General features: G+C 40.4%; 1 protein-coding gene across 1 annotated transcript; it reads left to right on the forward strand.

Annotated features, from left to right (window-relative positions):
- Positions 1–3,301: 3,301 nt before the first annotated feature.
- On the forward strand, positions 3,302–25,211 carry LOC121503668 (serine/threonine-protein kinase SBK1-like). The gene is made up of 4 exons (XM_041778185.1): positions 3,302–3,382; positions 17,116–17,348; positions 22,322–22,524; positions 23,242–25,211. Exons 2-4 carry the CDS (start codon positions 17,177–17,179, stop codon positions 24,058–24,060), a joined length of 1,194 nt encoding a protein of 397 aa, XP_041634119.1. The 5' UTR covers positions 3,302–3,382; positions 17,116–17,176; the 3' UTR covers positions 24,061–25,211.
- The last annotated feature ends 548 nt before the right edge of the window (positions 25,212–25,759 follow it).

The following is a 25,759-nucleotide window of genomic DNA, read 5'->3' on the forward strand; positions in this document are numbered from 1 at the left end:
CCTGAGAACACACCTGTCCCTGCAGTAACACATAAACACTCTCCATGTCCCACTTTGTCTCTGAGGCTGATTAGAGGCATTTCAGCTCAGCAATTTATAGAGTGGCACGGGAAGGAAGAGGAGGAATCCAGTTCCTGTGCTTAAAAGCATACACTTAAAACTTGTAGATTCAAAAATGAGATATTTATAAAATTATGAGCACTGAGCAGAAAAAGAGTCATAAAAACCCAATATATAACAAAAACAAAATAGTTTGGATCATTTAGATATCCTCAAATTTAACAATCAAGGATTAGTTATCTGCTGTACACACCTTACAATGCTAAAGCGCCCTGAAGTCCTCTGACTGGAATGTCTTACCTTCTCAGTGGATATGTATTCACTTGCAAGTTTCACCTAACTGACCTGGATTCTGTGTTTTTTCAATTATCCTAGAACTTGAAAGATTTAGGCTCACAGTTTGTGCCATCTGTGTTGGGCATTGCACTATGCTGGCCTGGAAACCCCCGCCAGGGCTGCACTACTGCACCATCCCAGAATATAAGGATTTAGGCCCATGGTTTTGCATCATCTGTGTTGGACACCACTTTATGCTGACCTGGTAACCCCCCAGTGCTGGCTACTCTGGTGGAGAAACCTAACACCTCAACACTTAACTAGTTTTGCACGAAATGCATCAAACATTACGTCATTTATGATTAATCCTAATTGGTTTACTCCCTTGTTTTAGTCCAGAAAGTATAATTCTACTGTTGTGTTTTATGGAGTTTATTTTGTGTCCAGGTTTTCTTCTTCACAGTCATGAACCGCTGAATTATCTGCTCTCTGCACCGTACAGTGTTATAGTGGTCTTGGTGGACATAGATTCCCCTACAAATCTTGCCTGAACACAATGGATTCGGTTTGCCTATCCATCCAAGAAAGTCTTAGCAAAGATCAAGGCTCACAGTTTGCTCTGTCTGTATTGGGCATTGCACTATGCTGGCCTGGAATCCCCCGCCAAGGCCTCATCCACACTTCATCTCTTTTAACTGAACAAATATTCAGGGATAATTCATCCCAAGATCACTTCCCAAGGATTTAGGTTCATGGTTTTGTACCATCTGTGTTGAGCACCACCTTATGCTGACCTGGCAACCCCCAGTGCTGGCTTATCTGGTGGAGAAATCTAACACCTCAACACTTAACTTTTTGCTTGAAATGTATCCAACATTATGTAAATTCTGATTACTTTAAACTGGTTTACTTTCTTGTTTTAGTCTAAAAAGTGTAATTGTACAGTTGTGTATTAGGGAGTTTATTTTGTGTGCAGGTATTTTCTTCAGAGTCATGAACTGCAGAATAATATGCGCTTTGCAATGTACATTGTTATAGTGTTCTTGGTGGATATAGATTCTCCTACAGATCTTGCTTCATCACAATGGATTCTGTTTATCCATCTAAGAATGTCTTAGCAAAGTTTAAGGCTCACAGTTTGCTCTGTCTGTGATGAGCACTGCACTATGCTGGCCTGGAGACCCCCACCAGGGCTGCTATGTTGGTGTAAACCAGTGTGTAATCATCAATCCCGGACCATCCCCCATGGATTTTGGCCCACAGTTTACTCTGTCTGTCTGTGGCTGTGCTGCTCTATGCTGGCCTGGAACCCCCCCAGACAGCTGGTGGTAAAATCTACTCACGCCCTTTGAACCAGAAAACCTTAAAGGTTTAAATGAGATGCTTAAATTAATCTTTTTTAATCAGAACTAGCCATCAAAACTCAAGATATGCTTGAAAATGATCTACTTGATGACACAGGAGAGGACTGAAGGAATTATAATAGACTGATATGATGTTCCTGCCCTCACAGGTCAGGACCCTCACAGCATGCTCAAACCTCTCCTCTTTATTCTGCTCACATTAAAGCTCTGATATTCTCACACACCTGCTGATTATAAACCAATTATCTTTTCTGCTCATGCTCAACCAGCAGCTGTAACCATGACCTTTCCTCCAATCACATCCCCCTGTTTGGTTTTCTGCTCTTTAGAGCAACATAGAAGGAAGAGTTCATTTATGACTCATTGGTAATAACTGCTCCAAACTTAAAAACTCTGCGAAGTAAAATTTTGGCAAAGGAGCTTCTGAAATGAATAGACTTCAGCTACACCAACGCGCATTCATTGTCAAAGTGGTTTATTAAATACGCAGAAGAGTCTGGGCCAAACGTCAGGACATGTTGTGCTCTGCTTTCATCTTCATGATGCATTCACAGGGCGTAGGATAAATCACATTCTACTCATTTATTTCTTCATTTACCACTGGCACTCACAGTAAAATAGTTTCTGTGTTAGTGGTGCTTATGGGAGATCTTTTTCAGATATTTAGCCAGGAACCAAAGCATGGGGCAAAAATGTGCAAAGCTAATATTAGTTGGCTAAAATGCTATAAGAATAATGAATCAATTAATCAGCCTTGACAGTCAAGAGGTCACTGACCGACAGCCCTCATTTTTTTTTATATCAAGTCAGTTGCAAAAGCCACTCAAGACGGAGTGAATATTTTGTGTGTGTTGTGTTAGATTTTTATGTTTTAAAGCTCCTGTGAGGAACGTTCTGTTTGTGTCTGTTTTGGCGCCCCCTGTGGACAAAGTAGCACCTCTTATCATGTTCCTTATTTTGTCCTTGATGTGTAAATGTTCAATCCGACTAAGTAAATCTTGAACTCAAGGTAAGTTTTTTTGTTGTTGGACATTCATAACATGCATAACATGTTATTTCAATGTTAATTACTCATTACCCTCGAGATTTGGTCTTCAAAACCCTTTAAATGGCAACTTTTTTAATGTAATACTACCATAATTTCCTTTAGATTCCAAAAATAACCCCCATAAAATTAGCTGTCTAAATATGTATTGATATTGACCAAATTTTGAGAATCCCCAACTGTATTTAAACACCACACAAAAGCTCCTTTAAATTGTTAACAGAACATAATCATTTTCTATCTTCTGATGTATTCAAACTGGTGATTATGTTTCCAGGGCTTTCTGCTAGATCGATGTGGTATAGCTGAAAAATGGTCTTACATAAATTCCGAGGTTCCTTGAAGCCATCGTAGTCGCAGAGGATCGAGCCGCCGCTCTGCGCTCCGATTGGCCTGTATCCGCGGTGGGCGGGGCCTCCTGCGGTGTGTGCAGACAATAGAGCGGCTGATCAGCAGCAGCAGGAGCCGAGAGAGTGACAGACAGGAGGAAGAGAGGAGGAGGAGGAGGAGGCTCTTCATCAGCGGCGTGAAAAGGGAAAAAAAAAAAAAAAAGACAAAACAGTTTAGAGATACGAGACGTTTCCTCTCGCGGTCACGTGCTGTCTGGACTGACTGACAGATTGTGCATTTGTTAAAGGTAAGACCTGATCAGGTGTTCACTTCAATTTACTAATGACTGATGCTCGTTTGTGTCCTTTCATGTGTCTTTAATTCCGAGTCTCTACGCGAGCTGATGTGCCTTTTTGTGTGTGTCAGAAATCACAGTGCTGATTTTGCAAGCCCAGACAGGTGTAATAATTCAGTAAAACAGCTGTATTTTCATTATAAACCTTTAAATTGCATTAAAATTCTTGCACACAAAGTTAAAGATGCACCACGAGACACAAAGTGACTGGGCAGAACAATAGCGCTGCTCTCCAGCCTCACATCTCTCTCCATGTTTCACTATCTCGGATTGATTTATCGATCACAACATTTTTAAGCATTCTACCCACGCACACACGCTCACGTGCACGCTTGTCCAGCCGTACCTGGCTGCACATGTGCGGCACGCTGCGATAATAATGATGGTGATGAGAATGGAGCTTTGTGTCTGCAGAGCTGATTCATGTCTTTGTGCATCCGTACACACTGTGCAGACTGTAAACACTGGCTGTACCTGGCAGCTCACGGTTTGAATGCTCAATATTAATGCTGGTATTTATCTATCAGCACGTTTGTGTTAGGAATTTCTTACATTTTTAGGCGAACTGGTTAAATACCATTTGCTCTTACTTATTCTGGTGCAGATTTAGCCCTCAGGGCATAATCAATAAATCTATGGATACATTTTTTTGGGGTAATATTCAAGCATTTTTTCACTCAAAACAGACATAAATGATCATAGGCATACCATTTCTATGGCTTTATCCTCTTAAATGATAGAATTTCTACAATTTTTCCATGTTTTACTCAAATTTCCTATCTGCTTGAGATAACCTTAATATTTACAGCTTTACTGTAGTTGTGATTTAGCATCTTTTATTTGCTCATTTTTTCACATTTGCAATACCAGATGCATGTATAAAATCGTTGCTTCCCCTCATATTTTAATGATCCATTGTATTTAAAAGTACCAGTGCTTAAAAAAATGCTCCAATTTCACTAGGCAGGTGCGTGGGAGAGAAATGAATCCATCAAAAATTGGATGTGAACTCCTGCACACTGTCAGGATTGCACAAAACATTGGCAATGTTGCAGTACCAAACTGTTTCCAATGAGGACAGTGCGCAGGAGTTTGTCTGCATTCCTGTTATTGAAGAAAAGAATTGACCCAAATATTAGTGGCGTAAGGCTCAAAGACGAATCAATATGGTTTGATTTTTAACTACAGTGTCTAAAAAACGTATTCGATGAATCAATCATGGTCAATATAATTTGACTTTCTGGCAAAAAAGCTCTTAAGATGTGAAGTAAACACAGATTTCTTAAAAGTCAATCAAATAGAAATATGTAATGTAAAATAAGTGACTGCGTAAATGTTCTCCCCCTTCAAGTCAGTATTTAGTCGATGCCCTTTTGGCTGCAATCACAGCACTGAGTCTGTGTGGAAAGGTCTCAACCAGGTTTGCTCATCTGGACACTGCAATTTTACTCCTTTCTTCTTTGTGAAACTGTTCAAGCACAGGGATGAAAAGCCTTTTTTTTAGTGCAGACACAGATTCTCTTCTGGAATGAGGTCTGGGCTTGTATTTTGGTGCATTCATTTTCACCTCTACTTTTACAAGCCTTCCAGGGCCGACTGCTAAGACCCTGTCCACACAAAGACGAAAAAGATAAATTGCTGTTTCGTTTTGAAAAAGTTTTCCGTAAATACAGGATCGTTTCAGGAAATATCTGCGTGAGTATGGAACCACTGGAACTGACACAAACTTTCTTCTAGTTGCCCATCTGGTTGTTCTCAGCGTTGGATTTAAGAACATATGGTGTGTGCGTTTCGCGGCGGTGGTAAAGGAGCATCAGATTTAGCTGTAAAAGCCATAACAAGCTCAGTAGCAACCATTGTTGTTTTGGTCGGACCCGCGCAGGCGCATTAAAGGAGCTACACTGTGTGTGATGTAATTGTTTCAAGAAAGATGTGGATAGCCGTACACACGGAGACCAAACGGTAGTCATTTATGGATTCTTTGCACTCTGGGACCCGTTTTCAAAAAGTATCGTTTACAGTCACCCAAAACACAGTTTCTGTGTAGATGAAATGCCGATACGACAAAAAACTTTTGCGTATACGCCTGAATTAGTCTCTGGACGGGGCATCAGGAGCATCGCCACAGCATGATGCTGCCACCACCGGGCTTCACAGTGAGGATGGTGTGTTTGTGGTGATGTGCAGTGTTTGGCATCTGCCGTACATAGCGTCTTGTCTGATAGTCCAAAAGCAAGCTTTCTTCTGCAGTGGCTTTCTCTTCATCACACTCCCATAAAGCGTTGACTGGTAAAGAACCTGGACTACAGTTGTTGTATGCAGAGTCTTTCCCATCTCAGCTGCTGAAGCTTCTAATGCCTTCAGAGTAGACACAGGTGTCTTGGTGGTTACTCTCATTAGTCTCCTTCTTGATCTAAGCATACATATGTGGTGTATCTCTTTCATTTCTTAATGATGCATTTAACTGAACTCTGGGGGATGTCCAGTGCCTTGGTAATGTTTTTGGATCCATCTCCTGACTTATACTTTTCAGTAGCACACCAAGCTTGAGTTGCTTGGAGTGTTCCTTTGTCTCCATGGTGATATGGTAGCCAGGAATACTGATTAACAGTGACTGTGATATGCAGGTCTTTTGTTTGAATGGATTAGATGTTTAAATTCCTCTTTTTGGGCTAATGATTATTTTTCTTACTGTCTTTCACATAATCTAACTCACGCCAAGGATGTTACCGTTAGCATTGTTAACTTGACAACTTGGGTTAAACAAGTCAGAGACATACTGCTAAATGCAGACTCAATAAAAAGCTAAATCAATCATGTCTTTTGTATAAATAAACTGGCATATTTAAAGAATTCAGCTTGGCCTAATGAGAATTTGTTGTACTTTCTTTCACATAAATTAATTCATAATGAAATTAGTCATTTTCACTGGTATTAGCTTGAGACAAGCTGTGTGTCTCAAGTCACATACTTCTGTTAGAATACTGTGTAAAAGTAAACTTAAATGCAGTACAGAGTACCTTATTAGAGCAGGTTAGTACTGTCTCAAATCGTAGAAGTGACAACATTTAACAGCTTCTGTTTTCTTCTTCTATTTCTTTTTTACAGCAGTTGCCTACCAGGTGTTAGGTAATTATTACTAACATTTGACGGCTGTTCTGACTCCCACAACAACGTATTTTGCCTGAAACGCCTTATTCTTGAGTTGCTGCCATTGCCAACAACACATTAGCCAGCGGATGCTGACGTTAGCTAGCATGCTAACAGTGTAACTGCAGCTACATAACCAATAGTGTCCATCCTTCCACACTCACTTCTTGACGTTTTGGAGTATTTTAGTAGTATAGTTTACGTATATTTCTCAGTGTCACCGTACTTTGTGCAATTATTTACTCAAAAATATTTAGTGTTCAGTACAGAAGTGTGCAATTCAGGACACAGTGATGCACTTTCTGCTAGCATGTTCTCATGAATCCTCAAGCTAGCTGCTGTAGAAGTTTACAAACAGGAAATAAAGCTAAAATTAGCATTGCTAGCTTGATAAACCTGCTAAACAGGTCAGAGGCATACCGATAAACACAAACTGAATGAAAAGCTGCGTCAAAAACACAGCTTCCAATTATAGCCAGGTCTTTTGTTTGAATAAATAAAATCATAATAGGAATGATAATTTTGAGCTGTGTTATCCTGTGGCATGCCGTAACAGCTAGCATGATCCTGAAACTGTGAGTGTGTTTAAACAGCTAATGAGGCTAACGTAAGGTTGTGAAATCACTGCTTTGAAAGGTTTCTGACTTCTCTCTGAATAAATGCACAGTCATGCTTGCTAATGAAGGCACACCTGCTGAGTAATATCTTGTTGCCCTGAATATGGGATCGACCACACTCACTTTTTGCTGATAGCTGAGGCTGCATCTTCACTAGTCATGAAGCAAAGATGTCAGTTTACCCTTTTAATGAGTCTGAATGTTCTCTCCTCCTCTGTGTTTGCTTTTTATCTGCCTGAACATTTAGAGTTTATTAAGAAATGTTCATATTTGCTCATGTGTTGGTGTTGAAATGTCACAAACTTGAGCTCTGGTTTAGTGTTTTTATCTGACATTTGAAAAAGCACACTTTTACAGGTAATTGATAGCCATATAATCATCAATTTAAAGCAGCGTTGTTGCACGCTGAGAGGTTTGTCTGCTCTTATTCCAGGTTGTTCTCCGCACACATCTTTGCACTGAAATAAAAGCAAAGTAGAGAGATGAGAGCAGACAGAGCTGTGATGTTACCGTCGGGCTCAGAGTAGAAGAAGAGACGTGTTGGTATTAATGCAGCGCGCTCAGGGACACAGAGCGTCCGCCACACACGCTCAGAGTGTCAGAGAGGCTCACTGCACCACACACACACACTCAAACACACATTTGAGAAGCTGCTTGTGAGGCAGAAATAATCTCTGTGGTCATGTTTTCTCAGCGGGCAGATTCAGATGTAATAAGACTGGAAGTGACCTGATACCAGACAGAAAGATGTTAAACGGGCCCCGATAGAATCTCTGTTGCTCACAATTAAATCTTTACTTTTAATTTAGCCGTGATAGATGGATCTCAGAGCTGATCTCTCAGCAGAAATCTGACAAGAGTCAGTCTGCAGGTTTCAGCTTGTACTTGGAAGTTGACACGGAGTCCTTCAGTCCTTCTGTGTCAGTCTCAGTGCAGAGCATTGTTTGAGCTGCAGGTGAAGAAAGTGAACATCATTGACAGTCGGCAGACTCGCTGTTTAAACCTTGTGTTCATTCCCAGCTGCATCACAGGCATTCCTGAAAATAGGGATGAGATTTCATGTTTTCAGTACTGACATACTAATTATATTCCACCATATAAAAATGAGGGTTAAGTTGCTAACCTAGGGCTGTCAAATCTGACTGATTTTGAGAGCCTGTAACCCTGACTACATTTGCTTTAATATGGAGTTTTTGCCGCTTTTGCAGATATAATAGCTTCCACTCTTCTTGGAAGTGTTTCTGGGGGATTTTGTGCCCATTCATTGCCCATGTTGGATGAGAAGACCTGGCTCACAACCTCCATTCCTCCTCTTCCTCAGGGCTCTCTGCAGACTAGTCAAGTTCTTCCACACTGAACTCATCAACCCATGTCTTTATAGTCCTTGCTTCATGCACATGTTTGAATAGAAAAGAGCCTTCCCCAAACTGTTGTCACAAAGTTGGAAGCTTAGCATCGTCCAAAATGTCTCGGTATGCTGACGCATTAAAGGGGACATATTTTACCCTTTTAAGACAAGTTTATATTGGTTTCAGAGGTCCCCAAAACATGCCTGTGAAGTTTGTTGCTGAAAAAACACTCTATTATTGGATTTTTGCATGTCTAAAAAGCCCTCTGTTTCAGCCCTGCTCAGAACGATCCATTTAAGCATCTGGAGCTTTAAATGTTAATGAGCTGTCTGACTCCACCCCTGACCACTCCCCTCTCAGGAAATGGATGTGGCCCTCCTGATGTTACAATGTTACAGACACTTTCATCCAAAGTTTAGGACCTGACTAGGATTGAAACCATTAATCTCCCAGACCATAGTCAGCTGGTCAGCAGGAAGATCAGTAGGGGAGGGTGGAACTTTCCTCCAAGAAGGGAGGGCCAAGATATGCCTTCACTGGATAAAGGAGGCCTAGCCCAAACCCTGAAAGACAGCCCCATACCATCATCCCTGCTTCATAAACCTTAACAGCTAGCACGATGCAGTAGGGCAGGTAACGTCCACCCAGCATCCATCAAACCCAGCATTGGTGTGTTTTACACCACTTCATCAAATCCTTGGCATTTGACTTGCTGATGTGTGACATTAACTCCAGTGGTAGTTCAGAACTCCTCAGCTATTGAATCAGAAGGGTCTTTGCATTTGTTGGCCCTTCTGTGATTTTACGTGGTCTTCTGCTTCATGGCTGAGTTGCTGAATGCTTCCACTTTCTAATAATATCACTTAAGTTGGATGTACACTGTGCGATTTTCCTCCGATTCAGCCACCAAGTTTGAGCCGCATGAATGTCATAATATGTTTAAATTTTGCAGTACATATGTAGCATTTTTACATGGAGTGTGTATCTGATTAGGGTGCTTTGAAAGTCAGTCTCTAGTGGACACTTGAAGAACTGCAGTTTTTTGCACATTTTGAGGTTTCTGTTTGATACAAACACTGAAATCCTCTATTCTGTACTTCTAAGGCAATACTGTCAAATGTTTTATTCTGGTACTTCTACTATTATATTTTTACCAAAGCATCGCCTTGACATTTAGATCACAGGGGGGTTGTGTTAAAAGATGGAAAGGGAGTATGACATGTCACTCTTAAAAAACAGTAAAAGATCCAAAGACAAATGCAGCTATCACAGCTTAAATAGGGGTCTGGAGGGCTGTTGAAGGCTGTCTGATGGATCTCTACATGCCATCATTTGTTCATTAAGTATTTTTTTAGTTGGCTGATGTATTGATTTCACATTATGGGTGATTAATTAGGTGCTGTTGTTTTACAGGCTCATGTTGGCCTCAGCACAAATGAGGGGCAGTTTTTTTCCCACAGAGAGGTCATTACTCTCTGAGTTAATCAGGTTTGTCACGTTTATGTTACACGGAGGAACAGCATGTGGCAGTTCAGGGCTCAGGTGATCTGAACTTAATTCATCCTTAGCGACTAATGTGTTTTTATCCATAGCTGCAGATGGTCTGTGGATCAGAAACATACTGTGGCTGTGCAGCATGTCAAAGGCCGGTCAAGACCATGAGGAAGAGATGTACTAAAGGCTTTTAGATTATCCTTAAAGTACCTTTACGTCAGTGCAGAGGCTGTAGAACAGGATTTGTTGTTTTTCAGTCAGCATCACCCAATTCGAGTTGTAATTGATTTCTTGACTTTCACAGGGACCCAAGAGATTTGCTTTGCAGTAGCGCTTGAAATAAAAGTTTGTACAAGCTTCAGCGTGTCAAGAGAAGAAGAAAATGTTCTGACCTTTGGTTAAATTTTAGTTTCTGTAAATGTAAAAATAAGAGAAGTTAGTCAAGCAAACTTTTCATGCCCAAGGAGAGCTTCTGAATTTATTTCACTTTGCATTTTAAATGTGCCAAAAACAAAATAATGCCGTTCTTTAAATATTGTGACTGATTCAATCGTTCTTTCTTTCTATTAAATAAGAGGTTTTCTGTATGTATTTAGATGTGTTCTGCCCAAGAGTGAATATCATCAAAATTGATTTGGTTCACCAAGAAGTCCATGAGAAGGACCCCTAGCGCCCAACAACAAGGTCCAAGTCCCTAAAAAAGCAGGGGTCTGGTTGCACACTGCATATTTCAGATGCCCCTTGTTGCAGACTACTAATATGAGATGCCAAATCTGTTGGAATAGAAGGGACGTAATCTGCCAGTACAACATTTTAGAAGTTTTATTTTTATAAGCATCTTTTTTCATTAACAAAGTCTACCATTCACATTTATGAAATAGTGACAATGCAAACAGACTCAGCAATATTTCGTAAATAAAACGGAAAAAGGTCAAATGTCTAATCTGGGATTGAATTATGTATACCTGTTGAGAATTAGTTATGCAAATGTTGGCTTGCTTTTGCTTTGACAGCTTTAGCTAAAGCTTACATAGATTTGCTAGCTACATAGTTGACAATACTAGGCCAGTGTAGCTACAACAGTTGTAGCTAAAGCTAATGATGCTAAACTGAAGCACAGTTTGCTAAACTACATTTACAATGGGTGTAGCTTTAGCACATGTAGCACAATCTAACATAGCTAGTGTATGTTGAACTAGTATCTAATGTAGTGTTTGCTTTAGCTTCAGACTAGTTATGTGGCTGTGTTGCCTAGGTAGTTTGTGTTGTAACCTGCATAGCTAACAGAGTTTTGTTAGCTTTATATTTTTCTATTTAAGCTTCATAGCTTTGTTATCTACGTGGCTGTGTAACCTATATGGCCAACATAGTTTCATTAGCTTTATATTTAGCTATTTAGGCTAAATAGCTTTATCTACAAAGCTTTGTTACCTACGTGGTTGACGGAGTCATTAGCTTTAGGTTTAGCTATTTTACCTACATAACTATGTTGTCTTATTACCTACATGGCTAACATAGTTTCCTTAGCATCAAATTTAGCTAGTTCATAGCTTTTTCATCTACGTGGCTACCATAGTTTTGTTAGCTTTAGCTATTTTATCTACATAGCTATGTTACCTGCGCTGCTTTGGTACCTACATGGCTAACGTAGTTTCATGAGCTTTAGATTGAACTATTTTAGCTATATAGCTATGTTATCTAGGTAGCTTTGTTACCTATGTAGCGAACATACCTTTGTTAGCTTTAGCTACATTACTGCATTAGAGTGTACTTACTTTTTTCCTGTAAGCAGACTTTTTACTGGAATTTATTAAACATTTTGTAATTTGTTTTTTTAGGTTAGATTTTTTTTACTTTTAGGGTCAATCCCATTTCTAGCCCTTTGCCCTTGTCTTAGCCCTTCCCCTTATTTTAGTGCTTTCACGTCAGTCGAGAGTTTTCCCAATTCTTTTCTGAATCGAGGGTTAGGCCTAAGGGTCAAAGGCTTCATGGCCCTTGAGACAAAGATTTTTCAGGACCACACTTGATACCAAGGGGTAAGATGAATTTCCCACCATGCATTGTGTTCACTGGCGACATGGCACAATGGACTACAAAGGAAGCGCATAAATTTAAATATTTTTGCCGTTGATTATGTTATAGGAAAAACAACTATTTGGGAATTGTTGCATTAACCCTTACCCAAATGGGAAGTTTAATCTGATTTTATTTTGAAAGTCTTTAGGGGGTATTTCCATTCTGACTGATGCGGCATCTCACTGTAGCAATCTGTAAGGGGGCATCTGAGATAAGCAGATTACAACTAGACTGTCTTGAAGAAATGCCCCCAAATTTCTCCATTAAAATAGAAATTAAAGATGGATAAGTTTATAAAACGTATTCATTTCTATTTCATTAAGCTTTTGAGTTGTCCTGTTATTAAACAGGTAGGCTGACAGGCGGATGCATGATCACTGTTTACACGGAGGTTTATGGCACCTCAGCTCTACCTCTTTGCCTGCTTCTAGACTGTGCCACAGTCAGATGGAGATACCATTCTCAATATTGTAGCCACCACCTACAGACTTCAAAATGCATAAATTAATGAGTGACGTCAATAAGACTTTAGTATGTCCACGTTTTTTTTACAGTTTCTGGTGAAGACAAAGGACAGCGTTGAATCCATATTTATCCTTGACAAGTAGCTGACACATATTCTTCTCATAAGTAGAGTTGGTGTGATGTGTCTGGGTGAGACTGCAAGAAAAACAGTGTTTAGAATCAACACCTTTGTAGAAACGTGAGTCATCAGCATAACTGTGAAGTCAATAAACAATCCTTGGTGCTAAAATATTAATACTGAAAAAGGTGCCTATGAGAAACAGAAAAGAGTGCTACAAACAAAAGACAATCCAAGGCTGCAAGAGACAGAATTGTTAAAAAGCCTTTGCAGGGACCGGTGAAAAGAGGAAAAAGCAGACATGTTCAACACTTTAGTCTGTATCAGGGCTTTAAAAACAGATGATACCAGCAGGGTTGTAACCTATCGGCTGGTCCTGCAGTAAAGGCAGAAACATCCAACACGGTGATTGAATTTCTTTTATTTGCAGCAGCAGTGAGATGTTTATTACTTTTAAATTAAGTATGCCCTTAATAAATCCAGTTTAACAGGTCTGATTCCATGAAAGGTGTAGGGATATAATGAAAAACACGAAGAGACAGTTTTACAGTCGCTGCTTTTCTTCCCACGGAAACAGACTGAATTATCTGTGTTTGCTTTTATTGTTTTCACACACTGAACCCAGAAGCTCTGTGCAAGTACACATGCACGCAGTCACACATTCACAGCAGCAGCACAGATGGACATCCTGTCTTGTTCAACACTTTCTCAGCCCTGTTAATGAGAGATGTTGAAATTCTGCTGCACCATCAGAGCTGTGAAAGCTCTCCATCATTCAGAGATCTCCGAGGCCAGGGAGAGCCGACACGTGAGCGTAGATCAGCTGAAGTGGTGGAGAACGAGGGGGAGGAGGAGGAGTGGGAGGGAGGGGAGAGGGGTGGAAGGTGAGACAGAGCTGCGAAAGATGTATGCCAGCAGGAAACACATCAGATGAGAGTTAGACATTCACTTATACAGGAGGCCGATTAATCAGCTTCACAGGATCTGCTCTGTACATGGAAGAACTTTGACCTCTCTCTTTTCTAATCTGACGTGTTCATACTTTTAATTCCTTAATTTATTTATTTGATTAGTCGTCTTACTGGCTTTATCCTCGCAGCGCACTTTGATTGACAGTGAAAAAAACCTCTGGACAGGTGTTAGCATCGCTGATTTTTCTGTGTTAACACCTCCTGTTCACAGACTTTGCTCAGTTGGCCTCATTTGTTAGTTAAGACAAACCAAAATTTTTTTTTGTCTAATATTTCCATAAAAATCTGACCTAAATAATCCACCTAGCTCTGCATGCAAGCTGCAGTTTTGCTCTGACTGATGGTGTGTGTCCTAACTGGATGGGTTTCGGAGCGCAGGCCTGAGCGGCTGGAGACAAGAGATCACAAGATCACAGGAGGAGTATCAGTTCACGTAGGAATTGCAAATTCATTAGGTAATTCATAGGTCTACATTTTCTCGAAAGGATGTGTGATGTCACAGAAAATCATGCGGTCTTCCACCTCAAAATTTAACCTTCAATCGTCTATAGCCTCATCTTACTTTTGTGACCCTCTGACCCACTATGACCTGTGGCTTGCACCACCTGATGGGATATAATGTTAATATAGTATCAAGATTTACTATCAGAATTCAGTGTTGTATTTCTGAAGTTGACTGGATGTTTTGCACATTCTCATTCCTTGTTTCGATGAATCTGCTTGTAGGGGCATTCCTTCAAAACGCCAGGATGCCATCATAGAGCTGCAGGCAGTCACATAAATGCGAACGACAGGGGATTTTATCTGGTAAAAAAAAGGGTTTCATGACAAAAATACACAATCACATGGTAGAATTTGTGCTCCCCTGCCTCGAGGAGCTTGCTCTCTCACACACTCTTGAAATTCAAAGCATGTGATGGCACTCAGTCTTAAAAGGAACACCAAATGTACAAATTCGTAAAATTCATATGAATATTGCTCTATATTGACTGTTGCATTTTGGCAGCAGCCTTCACATAAAAATAGACTGGCGTATATTTCAAGCTAATCAGAACAGAACGGTGCTATTGACACATGCTGGAGATGGATCACAGTAGTTGCAGAGACTAACTGGAAAGGGAGTGAGTATGTGCAGACAGAGTATGTGGAATTTGAGGGTGAGATGATAAGTTTGGTAAGGAGTGTCCAAACTTTATCCACTGAGAGCCATAAACAGAACAATATATGGACTGGGAGGGCACTTTCAGGTACCTCAATGTGAGGATATTACAGTTTGTAAAAACAACTGATAAAGATTAAGATAAGCTTTGTGGAGTGCAGGTGGCCTAGTGGTTTGGGGCGCGCCCCATGTATGCGAACAGCCCGGGTTCGAATCCAGCCTGGGGTCCTTTGCCGCACGTCTCCCCCGCTCTCGTCCCTGTTTCCAACTCTATCCACTGTCCTCCTCTATCAAATAAAGGCACAAAAATGCCCAAAATAAGTCTTTACAAAACAAAAAAGTTAAGCTTTGTGTCTGGTTGCTTGAATAGCCAATTAATTGCTGAGCTGACATAGCAAATAGCCAATCAGATTTCAGGGGCAGTGGCTACCACTGGTTCTACCCCTGGAATGCCATTAGTACTACTTGCGAGATCAAGGCGGCATTTCTTATTTTGGTGGCTGATATGTTCACCGTTAAAAGTGTTTTCTCAATTTAGTTACACAAAAAATATTCATTAATAAATTCTTGTCAGAATGTTTGTTTACAGACTAAGCATTCTAGCACCACCTTATGATGAAACTAGGAAGAACAGTGCAATCAAGAACAAGCTTTATGTTCTTATGTGGTCTATATTCCACTTTGTTTTTAGGATTTTTTGCGGGCCAATCAAAAACGTACAGTGGGCCACACTTGGCTCCCAGGACACCCCTTAGGTGATTAGTTTTTTTTAGGGGACACCAACAAACAGCAAGGTACAGCACATTTTATCAAAAAGGCATTCAGAGTGTTTGATACATCAGAATGTGACAAAGGGAAAAAGAAATACCTTGGAAAATATAGAAAAGGATATTTAAACAGCCAATACAGAGATAAAAACAGAAATCAAAAAGGAGAAAAACTCCTCACAAAAACAGAAGCTTAAATATAGCAAGACAGCTTTAAAAAAGGAAGTTACAGTGTGGTGTTGTACTTGAAATGGTAGTTTCTGAAAAGGTGATACAGTGGTTCAGTCAAAGGCGGCAGTGGACAGGTGTTTCAGGGGAGCTAACAGCTCACACCTGTCACCCTAAATGATTTTAGTCTTGATATAAATTTAGTTTAAAGAGTGTTTTATATAACTTCTCCTCCATAAAGCTGTTGTGAATATAGAGATGAACACTTTTTATTTTCAGGCTTACATGGTGTTAGAGCTGTAAAGTTGGACATTATAACATGGGGGTCTATGGGGGCTGACTCACATTAGAGAAAAAAGCTCTAGTGGGCACTTCTGGAACTGCAGGTACAGGTGATATCTTTATTGGCTTATTTCCTCAGCCATCCTGCATTTTGGCAGGAAGTCAGCCCATATTTTTTAAGCTTCAAACTGGGAAATCTCCCAGAATCTGCTAGACTGGAAATAACCACAACAATGTGATGTAATAATTTAATGTTGTTTCAGTGCATTATGGTCCTTTTGACTTTAAGCAAGCATTTTGGAGGGAAAAAAGACAATCCTAGTAGAAATGTCTGGTGTCCTCATTGGGTCTGTTTATGTAAATTTGGTTAATGTCTACTGATGACAAATCAGGGTTAATACGGTCCTAATTTTTTGCTTGTAAAGATAACACCAGAACTGTGTGCAGCTTTTGATAACATATTTCACAGCTGATACTAGAGTAAGGCTTTATATAGCAAAGAAGTAAGAGATTTTCCTCAAAAATAAGAGAATAACTAATTTATCTTTCACTTTATCAGAAAATGTCATCATTTCAGCGGGGACTTTAGCTGTCAGACAGGTGTAGTGCAATAAAGCAGATAACATTGTCCTCTGAGATGTAGTTGGGTACAACTCTCATAAACAAAATGAAAAAACTCAAGTAAAGAAGAGGACATTTGTACTGAAGAAAATGTAAGATAAAAACAAAGGCATCAGATTTTCAGTGTTGCTGTGAACACTTTGCCAACAATTGAGGTCTAAAGAAACGTGATTCACACTTTTTGGTCACATTTCTCTCCTCTCAGTGGTCTCAGAGAAATATTTTCTCATAAACACACGGTGATATCATGACTCATAGGTTATGTTTATCAGTTAATATGTCCTGAGCAGAAATATTCTGATAATAACAGACCGTATTGGTCATGACAGTACAGGAGGTGTTACAGTGGGGTCTATGGAGGAAACATGGGTGGATAAGAGTTACATATGGCATCTTCACACAAACAATACTCGACTTTCCTTGTCCTCTTGCTCCCTCTTCACTACAGGAACCTCCACCTCAGGACCCAGCTACCTACAACTCCACCCTGCCCAAGTCTTTCCTCAACAATGACGTCAATGCCACACAGCTCCCGGGCCTCCATGGACATCCTGGAGGAGCTGCAGCTCATCGCTGCTCAGAACCTGGAGAAACTGGACATCAACAAATACTACGAGGTGGTGTGTGAGCTGGGAAAAGGCACCTACGGGAAGGTGGACCTGGTTATACACAAGATTAGAGGTACTTATTATGAGACGTTCATAGTTTTACTTTGACTTACTTCCCAAACCTTATCGGCTGTATTCACCTCAAATCTTGGCAGATGAACCTTTACATGTTGGTGATGCTTTCCTGCAAAGACCATGACATTTCTTGATGTGCCTGTTCGGCAGCGTGGCAAGTTCCAAAAATGTTGGGGCACTGTTATAATGTAAATAAAACTAGAATGCAATGATGTGCAAATCTCATAAACCCATATTCTATTTAGAATAGAACACAAACAACATATCAAATGTTGAAACAGACACTCTTTAAAATTTCATAAAAATATTATCTCATTGATGGCAGCAACACATCTCAAAAAAGTAGGGACAGGGCTGTGTTTACCATTACGTAGCATTTGCTCTTATTTTAAGAATGGCCTGTAATTGCTGAAAAGTGAGGAGACCAGTGGAGTTTTTGGAGAGGAATGCTGTCCCATTCTTGTCTGATGTAGGATTCTAGCTGCTCAACAGTCCTGGGTCTTCTTTGCTGGATTTTTTTAATTGTGCTCCAAATGTTTTTTTCTGTTAGTGAAAGGTCTGGACTACAGGCAGGCACTGTGAAGCCATGCTGTTGTGATGGATGTGGTAAGTGGTTTAGCATCATCTTGCTTAAAAAAAATGCAAGGCCTTCCATGAAAGAGATGTTGTCTAGATGGGAGCATTCATTGCTCTTAAACCTCTATATACTTTTCAGCATTGATGGTGCCTTTCCAGATGTGTGTGCTGCCCACACCATAGGCACTAATGCAACCTCATACCATCAGAGATGCAGGCTTTTGAGCTGTGCACTGATAACCTGGATGGTCCTTCTTATTTTTAGTCCACAGGACACTGTGTCTGTGGTTTCCTAAAAGAACCTGAACATTTGGATCCATCTGACCACAGAACAATTTTCTATTTTCCCTCAGTCCATTTTAAATGAGCTTTAGCCCAGAGAAGACAGCAGTGTCTCTGAATCGTGTACACAAACGGCTTCTTCTTTAGCTCTAACTTGCATTTTTGGATGGCATGGTCAACTGTGTTGACAGACAATGATTTGTAGAAGCGTTCCTGAACTCATGCAGTGATTTCCAGTACAGAATTATGCTTGTTTTTGATGCAGTGCCACCTGAGGACCCAAAGTTCACAAGCATCCAGTACTGACATTTGGTCTTGTCCTATGTGTAAAGAGATTTCTCCAGATTCTCTGAATCTTTTGATGATATTGTGGACTGTAGATTGTGGGATATTCAAAGTCTGAGCAGTTTTACATTCAGGATCACTTTTCTGAAATCATTCTACAATTTTTATACAGTTTTTCACAGATTGGTGAACTTCTACCCATCTTTACTGCTGAGTGACTACGCTACTGACCTGTTGCCAGTTAACCTATTAAGTTGCAAAATCCTCCAGCTATTTTTGATAGTAGCACTTTTCAAGACTTTTGTTACCCTGTACCTACTTGTATGTGGAGTTGCTGCCTTCAAATTCAAAATAAGCGACTATCATTCATGAAATGGAGAAATGTCCCAGTTAGTTTTTGGTGCTTCTTTCATATTGCAACCAACTGGAAAAGCCTGTAAAACCCTGACAAAGCAAGTCTCAATCTTCTTCAAATTTGACAAGATTAAAGTTCTGCCCTGAACAGATCATATTAATCATCACTTGCAGTCAAAGCACCTCCTACTGGAAAGATGCAGCGAGAAACTTGGTGATCAGATTTTCATGTTCATGGTAGGTCATCACAATAATGCCACCCAGCAGACAGTGGGAGTAAAGCTTTTAAATACACTCGACATCTGATCCTAATTTCTCACGTTTGATTAGAGGAATAGTTGGACCAGTGTGGCCTCTTTGTAGCATGCATAACACGCCCTGTGGCTACAACATACCCACTAAGTTGTACGGGCTTGTTCAGCGTTGCTTGCCATTTCAAACTGTTAGGTACAACCCAAGCAAGTGTCCACTTGTATTATAGACAAAACACTGCATATGGCTGCAGAGCTTCATTGGGATTTTGCCTGATTTCTATCTGTACATTTTTGTATGCTACAGCCCTTACAGCAAATAGCCTATTTGGCATGCTCTGAATGTTGCTGTCATCATGAGAGAAACTCTTTTTATATCATCACATTAAGAACAAAGACTCAGCCCCCTCTCTTGACCTTTCCGAGGGTGTTAAAACAAGCAGAGCACTTTTCAGAGCTGATCCGGTGCTATTGGAGAAGAGTCTCCTCTTTGCTGACTGACCGTGCAGACAGAAGCAGACATGGCAGATATCCAGGCTATCAGTGGTGGGCCGACAGGACCAGAAAGGCCTTCTCTGCTTGGCCTCGATGCTGTCGGAGTAATATTCTTATATTCTTTTAATTCAAGACTCTTGTCAAAACTGTATCTATCATGCAGATGTTTTTACCTTTGGTTTACCAGCTTTATTTCATAGCCACTCTCTCTCCTCTCTATTGGTTGTGTTGCCTCCAGTGCAGCTGGTTTTAATTACAGCTTTCATCCGATCAGAATTCACCCCAGGCCAAAAAATCTGCCTGAGGTCTCCAGAATTTCAATTGAATCCCTCTGCAGTTGAAGTAAATGAGGATGTTATTGCTGATCATCATAGTGTTCGACCAATCAAACTTGAGTTTGCTATTATGAGCATTCAATTTAACATGCCCGGGCTCTTTATCTGGCCTTGCAGAGTACGTGAGGGGAGGGTTACTTAAAAGTACAATGGTAGGTTACAAGGTTGAAATCTTGGAAAAGCAACCTGTTATGTTAGCGTGCTACACACTGAGAGAATAATGGATTAGAGTACCTTTGCATGACCAACAATTAAAACCCCTTAGCTACTCGTTCCACGGCGAATGATAAAAATGGCACATAGCTGACTGTATATGTGTCTTTGAGTGTTTGCAACCCTCCTCTGCAGCCTATCAACAGATGTCATGACCTTTACAGGTCTTTGTCTTACTATCAATCTGTCAATTACCTCAGCAGAGGCACAGAGTGAACAGACAGGTTGTGCTTAATAATGTAAATCCAATTCACAAAGCTTCAATCGCCCCAGGCAATGGTGTAGTGCTGGTTATATGCAGATATACAGAGTATATACACTTCTCTTTTACCCTCCATAGAGTAAACCCTCTTCATTTTAAGTCTCCATACAGGTACCCACCTCTAAATCCCCTATGATGCACGTCATTCAGTAGTATGCTTCATTCTATCCCTTTGGGTGGAGAAGAAAGTTGCTTCCCTCTGCCTCCATATTGGCCTTTGTGAGTGATGCAAATAGAGTTGGTTGCACTACTTTCCCTGGGCATGCCTTCCTCATCATGATTAAATAATATTCCTTTCAACTGGAAGACTAGCTAGAAAAGTTTAGTGGCAATGTGCAAATACAGATTGCATGTTTTTAGGTGTGCAAAAAATCCAAAAGCAGTCAAACATGGGCTGTTTATTTTTTACTGTATGGGTTGCTAAAAATATAGAGCATAAATCAAGTGTGTACCCACTTCTGCAGGCACCATGACACCACTGGTGCCAGGTCTTAAAAAGATCTGATCAATCAGCATCTTTTGAGAATGAGGTGTTAGCTACAGGCCGGGTTTAGTTGCACTGGAAGCAGATGGCAATGGCTGCCACCAGTATAGCAGTTAGCTCAGATGTAGCTTTAGTACGGCAGCAGTTTTATTAGAACTGCACCAGATTTATGAGATAAAGAGCACTGAAAACTTTCCATGATGAAAAAGATTTTTTCACTCTCCTTCCAACCTGCTTTGGCTTAACTGCAATAGTTTCGGGTGGGGTTTAGCTATACTGTAAGCTGTAAGCAGGTATATTTAATGGCTGCAACCATTGTAGCGATTAGCTTGGATGTAGCCATAGTATAACAGCAGTTTTAGCAGAAGTGGGCAACATTTTCTTGTCTTAAACAAGAGCAAAGAACCATGTTAAAGGTTTTCTTTGTTGAGAAGATGGTTTTGCACTTCCCTGACTGGCCTCGGCATGAGTTTTATCCACCAACAAGCTCAAACGTTCATAAACTACACCTGTCTGATGAGCTCAGGTTACTTCTGGAGCTGCACATGCCCACTACCTCATTTTGTCTTGTCATTCTGATTGGCCCATCATGAATGTGACGGACAGAACCTTCATTCAGTCATCTTCTGAGAACCTTTTGAAAAGTTCTGCCTTTCCCAAACACTACGGGAGGTTTCCAAGATGAATGTGAAATATCAATGCAACAGATATTAAACAATCTGTTAGAGGATTTAATAACTTGTCCATTTTGGTTTTATGAAGTATATGAGTTATGCATCATTAGGGGCATGGCTGCTATAATTGCAAGCTAGTACAATGTAGCTCTTTGTCAGGAGGCTACCTACCTTTTTCTCTTGAGACCATGTTATTAGTAAAAGTTAGTTTGAGATGATGTTTTAAATAAGGAAGCCCATGCATATTGGCCTCAGAGGCCCTCTTCAGTAACCAAATGGTGGACATCACTCAGGCTTTGTACTATATTTTCTAGTCGATGGTGCCAACAAGAAGAGAAACAGGGTAAATGCTTCAGGAACTTTCTTTCTTGTGTGGTGAAAAATGAAAACCATGCAGGAAATACTTTTGGAAGTGAGGTTATGTAAAAGAGACTAATCTTCATATTTCTGATCTATTCTAGCCCTCTGTAAAGAATAAGCATCACTTTAATGCCATTTAAAGCAATATACTTGTTTCTGCATATCACCAGAAGTAGGATAATAAGGTTTTAAATCCCCTCGAAACCCCAGCAACGTTTAATTCAGTGACATCAGAGACTTAAATTATCCATCAAATTTAGAAATGATTTTAATTAAGTTTTCTGAACCCAATTATGCTCGTGTGAAATAAATCCTTAAACGCTTTAATGTACTGAAGACGGAACAGGATGAGATGGATGAATTATGAGTTATGTAATCTGAAATGTTCTTGTTTTTTCAGGGACTAAAATGGCGCTGAAGTTTTTGAGGAAGAAGACGACGAAGCTGAAGAGTTTCCTGAGGGAGTACAGCGTGTCGCTCTACCTGTCACCCTGCCCCTTCATCATCAACATGTTCGGCATCGCCTTTGAAACTGATGAATACTACATCTTCGCTCAGGAGTATGCCCTCGCCGGGGATCTCTTTGACATCATACCGCCTCAGGTGACTTATCCGAGTTGTCATGGCTACAATGTTCAGTGCCCTTAGACTCATAAAAGCTTTGAGGTGCATCAACTGATGTACAACCCAATTCCAAAAAAGTTTGGGCACTGTGTTAAATTAAAAAAAAAGCTGAATGTAATTATTTGCAAATCTCATAAGCCCATATTATTGAGAACAGAACATAAACAACATATTAGATGTTGAAACAGAGATTTCACCATTTCATAAAAAAGTATCAGTTCATTTTTAATTTAATGGCAGCAACACATCTCAAAAAGTAGGGATGGGATAACAAAAGGCTGGAAAAGTAAGTGGTCCTAATGAGAAACAGCTGGAGGAGCATTTTGCAACTAATCAGGGTAATTTTTTAGATTTTATTTTGGGGTTTTTTGCCTTTTAACAGAGATAGGACAGTGGATGGAGCCAGAAAGAGGGATGAGACCAGACTTGAACCGGGGCTGTCAGGTACATGAGGCGCAACCAAATCACTAAGCCAACTATGCCCCTATACTAAATTATGATTTGCAAATTGTTGCACTTTGTTTTATTTACTTACACAGCGCACCACCTTTTTTGGAATTAGTGTTGTAATTTATGTCCTCAAAGTGTAGAAGTCTCTCAATCTTGTGTTAACCACAGACTTCTGTTACATGAATTGTCAGACTTGTTAAATGGTTTGATGTTGTGGTTTTATTCTCCTCATTCTTCTGTTTTCAGGTTGGACTTCCTGAGACGGTGGCGAAGCGTTGTGTCCACCAGGTGGCGATCGCCCTCGACTACCTACACTCTAAGAAGCTCGTCCACAGAGACATCAAACCTGAGAACGTCCTCATTTTCGATAAAGAGTGCAGAAAAGTCAAGCTGTCAGACTTTGGTATGACACGTCGTGCCGGCTCTCCTGTAAAACGTGTCAGCGGTACGATCCCTTACACGGCGCCTGAGCTGTGCGATACATCACAGCAGGAGGGATTCTGCGTGGACTTCAGCACAGACGTGTGGGCGTTTGGTGTGCTTTTGTTCTGCATGCTGACAGGAAACTTCCCCTGGGAGAAGGCCATGCCTGGTGACGCTTTCTACGAGGAGTTTGTGCGCTGGCAGCGCCGCCGGACCGCCACAGTGCCCTCACAGTGGCGACGCTTCACTGATGAAGCCCTCCGAATGTTTCGCCGGCTCCTCTCCGTCGAGCAGGAGCGCCGCTGCTCCGTCAAAGACGTCTTCAGTTTCCTGAGCCACAGTTGGATGCTGGACTCGGAGAACAGGACCAGCGGAGGCGGCAGCGGTTTAGCGAACAGCGCTCTTCCTCTGGACATCAGCTCGTCTTCTTCTGAAGAGGAGGTGTTAGTGGACAGGCTCATGCAGCAGAGTCTCTCTCCTCCATGTATGGCTTCAAAGACGAGCATCATGATGGACACTCACTATTCCACCATGTCCACCAACACTTTGCAGTCCTCCCCCGGCAGCTACGAGCGCGTCAACCGTGAAAACAACGAACGAGGACGCATCCTGGTGACAACACCCATCGAGATCTGTGTGTAGATGTGCTGATTGAACCTTAGACACATCAGCATGAAGGCAATCCTTGGTGGTGTTACAGGAAGTCTGTTCAACACTGGAGGCTAAGAGGAGGGTGTCTCCGAAACAAGAGGAAGCAAAGTGTGGCGTCTGGTGCTCAGCGTTCGCTGTCTGAAGTTGTAGCTTCACTTTGGATCGACTCATCTCTGATGAAGATGAGATCTGAGGAGATGAGCAGAGAGACGAACCATAGAGTCCCTTCTGTGGTTTATACTGCTGTACTTAAAATACTGCGGCACTACTTCAGTCGTACTTAGGTACTTCAGTCGCTGAACTCTGTGGACAAACCTGAAAACACAAAAAAGCAAAAATTTTCATTATCAGAAGCAATATGTTGAAATGATTAGAATATCTAAAGACGAAGAAGAACTTGCAGTAAAGTTGATTTATGTGACTGGTGGTTCTGTTATGTGTTAAATATCATGAAATGTTTGTAGATTTCTGTCTTTAAAATGTATTTTTTCCTTTATATGGGCTTAAATTATTTATTTATTTATGTCAGATGCATATATTTGTGATTTTTTTTTAATATCACCTTGGGTCAGAAGCCTGTTTTTCTATTGTGATTTCATCCATGTATAGTACAGGTGATTTTTGGCTTTCTTGACCTACGCTTTTATTTAAATATTCTTTTTTTCTTTTTGTAAATCTGCTCTAAAAGCAGACGTGAAATGTAGCCTCCCTTTTCTCTCCTAAATGTCCTTTTTTCATATTCGCCTGTGATGCCTGAAGCCGCTGTGCAGTAGCATAAAAACATCCAGAGCTGCTGAATGCACCACATGGTAAGTACTGAGGGTTAAAATAAAATCTTTTCACAATCCTCATTAAACTGCAGAAAAATGGGACCAAAACTGAGAACAGCTGCAGCACATTTACTTGAAGGCTTCGTGATGTGACAAATTGGAGGGAAACGTATAACAGTATTATGAATTTTTTTTTTTTTTACTTGCATGGTTTGTTTAAAAAAACAGCTGCATCTTTTATTAAGCAGAATTGACTAAATTATTTGATCTTTTTTATCTGAAAAAGGGCAAGAGTCAAAAAATACAGTATATTAAACAACAAATATGCTGAGTTAACAGTAAAATATTCCGTTTTGGGGCTGAAATTCCTCCCCTTTTCACTCCTGATAGTTATTTTATTTCCTTGTAGAAATTATTAGACATTTAAACTCGGAGACTGTGACAAGATGGGCAAAGAAAATGTTTTAAAAGACTTGTTGGATTTGGGGTTAATTGTTCAGAAGTTGCTGTTTTTATGTTTTGCTGAATTGTTGCATGAAGTGAAATTAATGTGGTGAAAAGAAATAAAAAAAAATCTTGAAATTAAGTGTTCCCTTGTTTCATTTTTTAATACAGAGAATAAATGAAGAGGGTACAGCAAGCAATTTCAAGCTAGTGTTAGCTAAGTAAGCAAAAGCTTGCTTGAAGTTGTTCAGCTAACACTAGCTTAAAGGTCTTTAGCTAACACTAGCTTGGAGTTGTGTATCCTAGCTAGCTCAGCAATCAAATATGCTCAGAGAAGACTCTCAGACTGAAAAAGGTGCATTGTCTTTGAGTTTAGGGATATCAGTTGTCTGAAAACATACCTGCCAATACTCACATTTTTTCCTGAGTTTCTCGAGTTTGTCTACATTAAATCCACATTTAAGCACGTCATTGAC

Source organism: Cheilinus undulatus, linkage group 21 (assembly GCF_018320785.1).
Source record: "Cheilinus undulatus linkage group 21, ASM1832078v1, whole genome shotgun sequence".
Taxonomy (NCBI): Eukaryota; Metazoa; Chordata; class Actinopteri; order Labriformes; family Labridae; genus Cheilinus; species Cheilinus undulatus.

Coding starts and splice junctions, on each gene's coding strand:
- LOC121503668 (XM_041778185.1), top strand. CDS start 17,177: ATGACGTCAATGCCACACAGCTCCCGGGCCTCCATGGACATCCTGGAG. Junction 17,349..22,321: donor GGTTATACACAAGATTAGAG/GTACTTATTATG, acceptor TTGTTTTTTCAG/GGACTAAAATGGCGCTGAAG. Junction 22,525..23,241: donor TTGACATCATACCGCCTCAG/GTGACTTATCCG, acceptor TTCTGTTTTCAG/GTTGGACTTCCTGAGACGGT.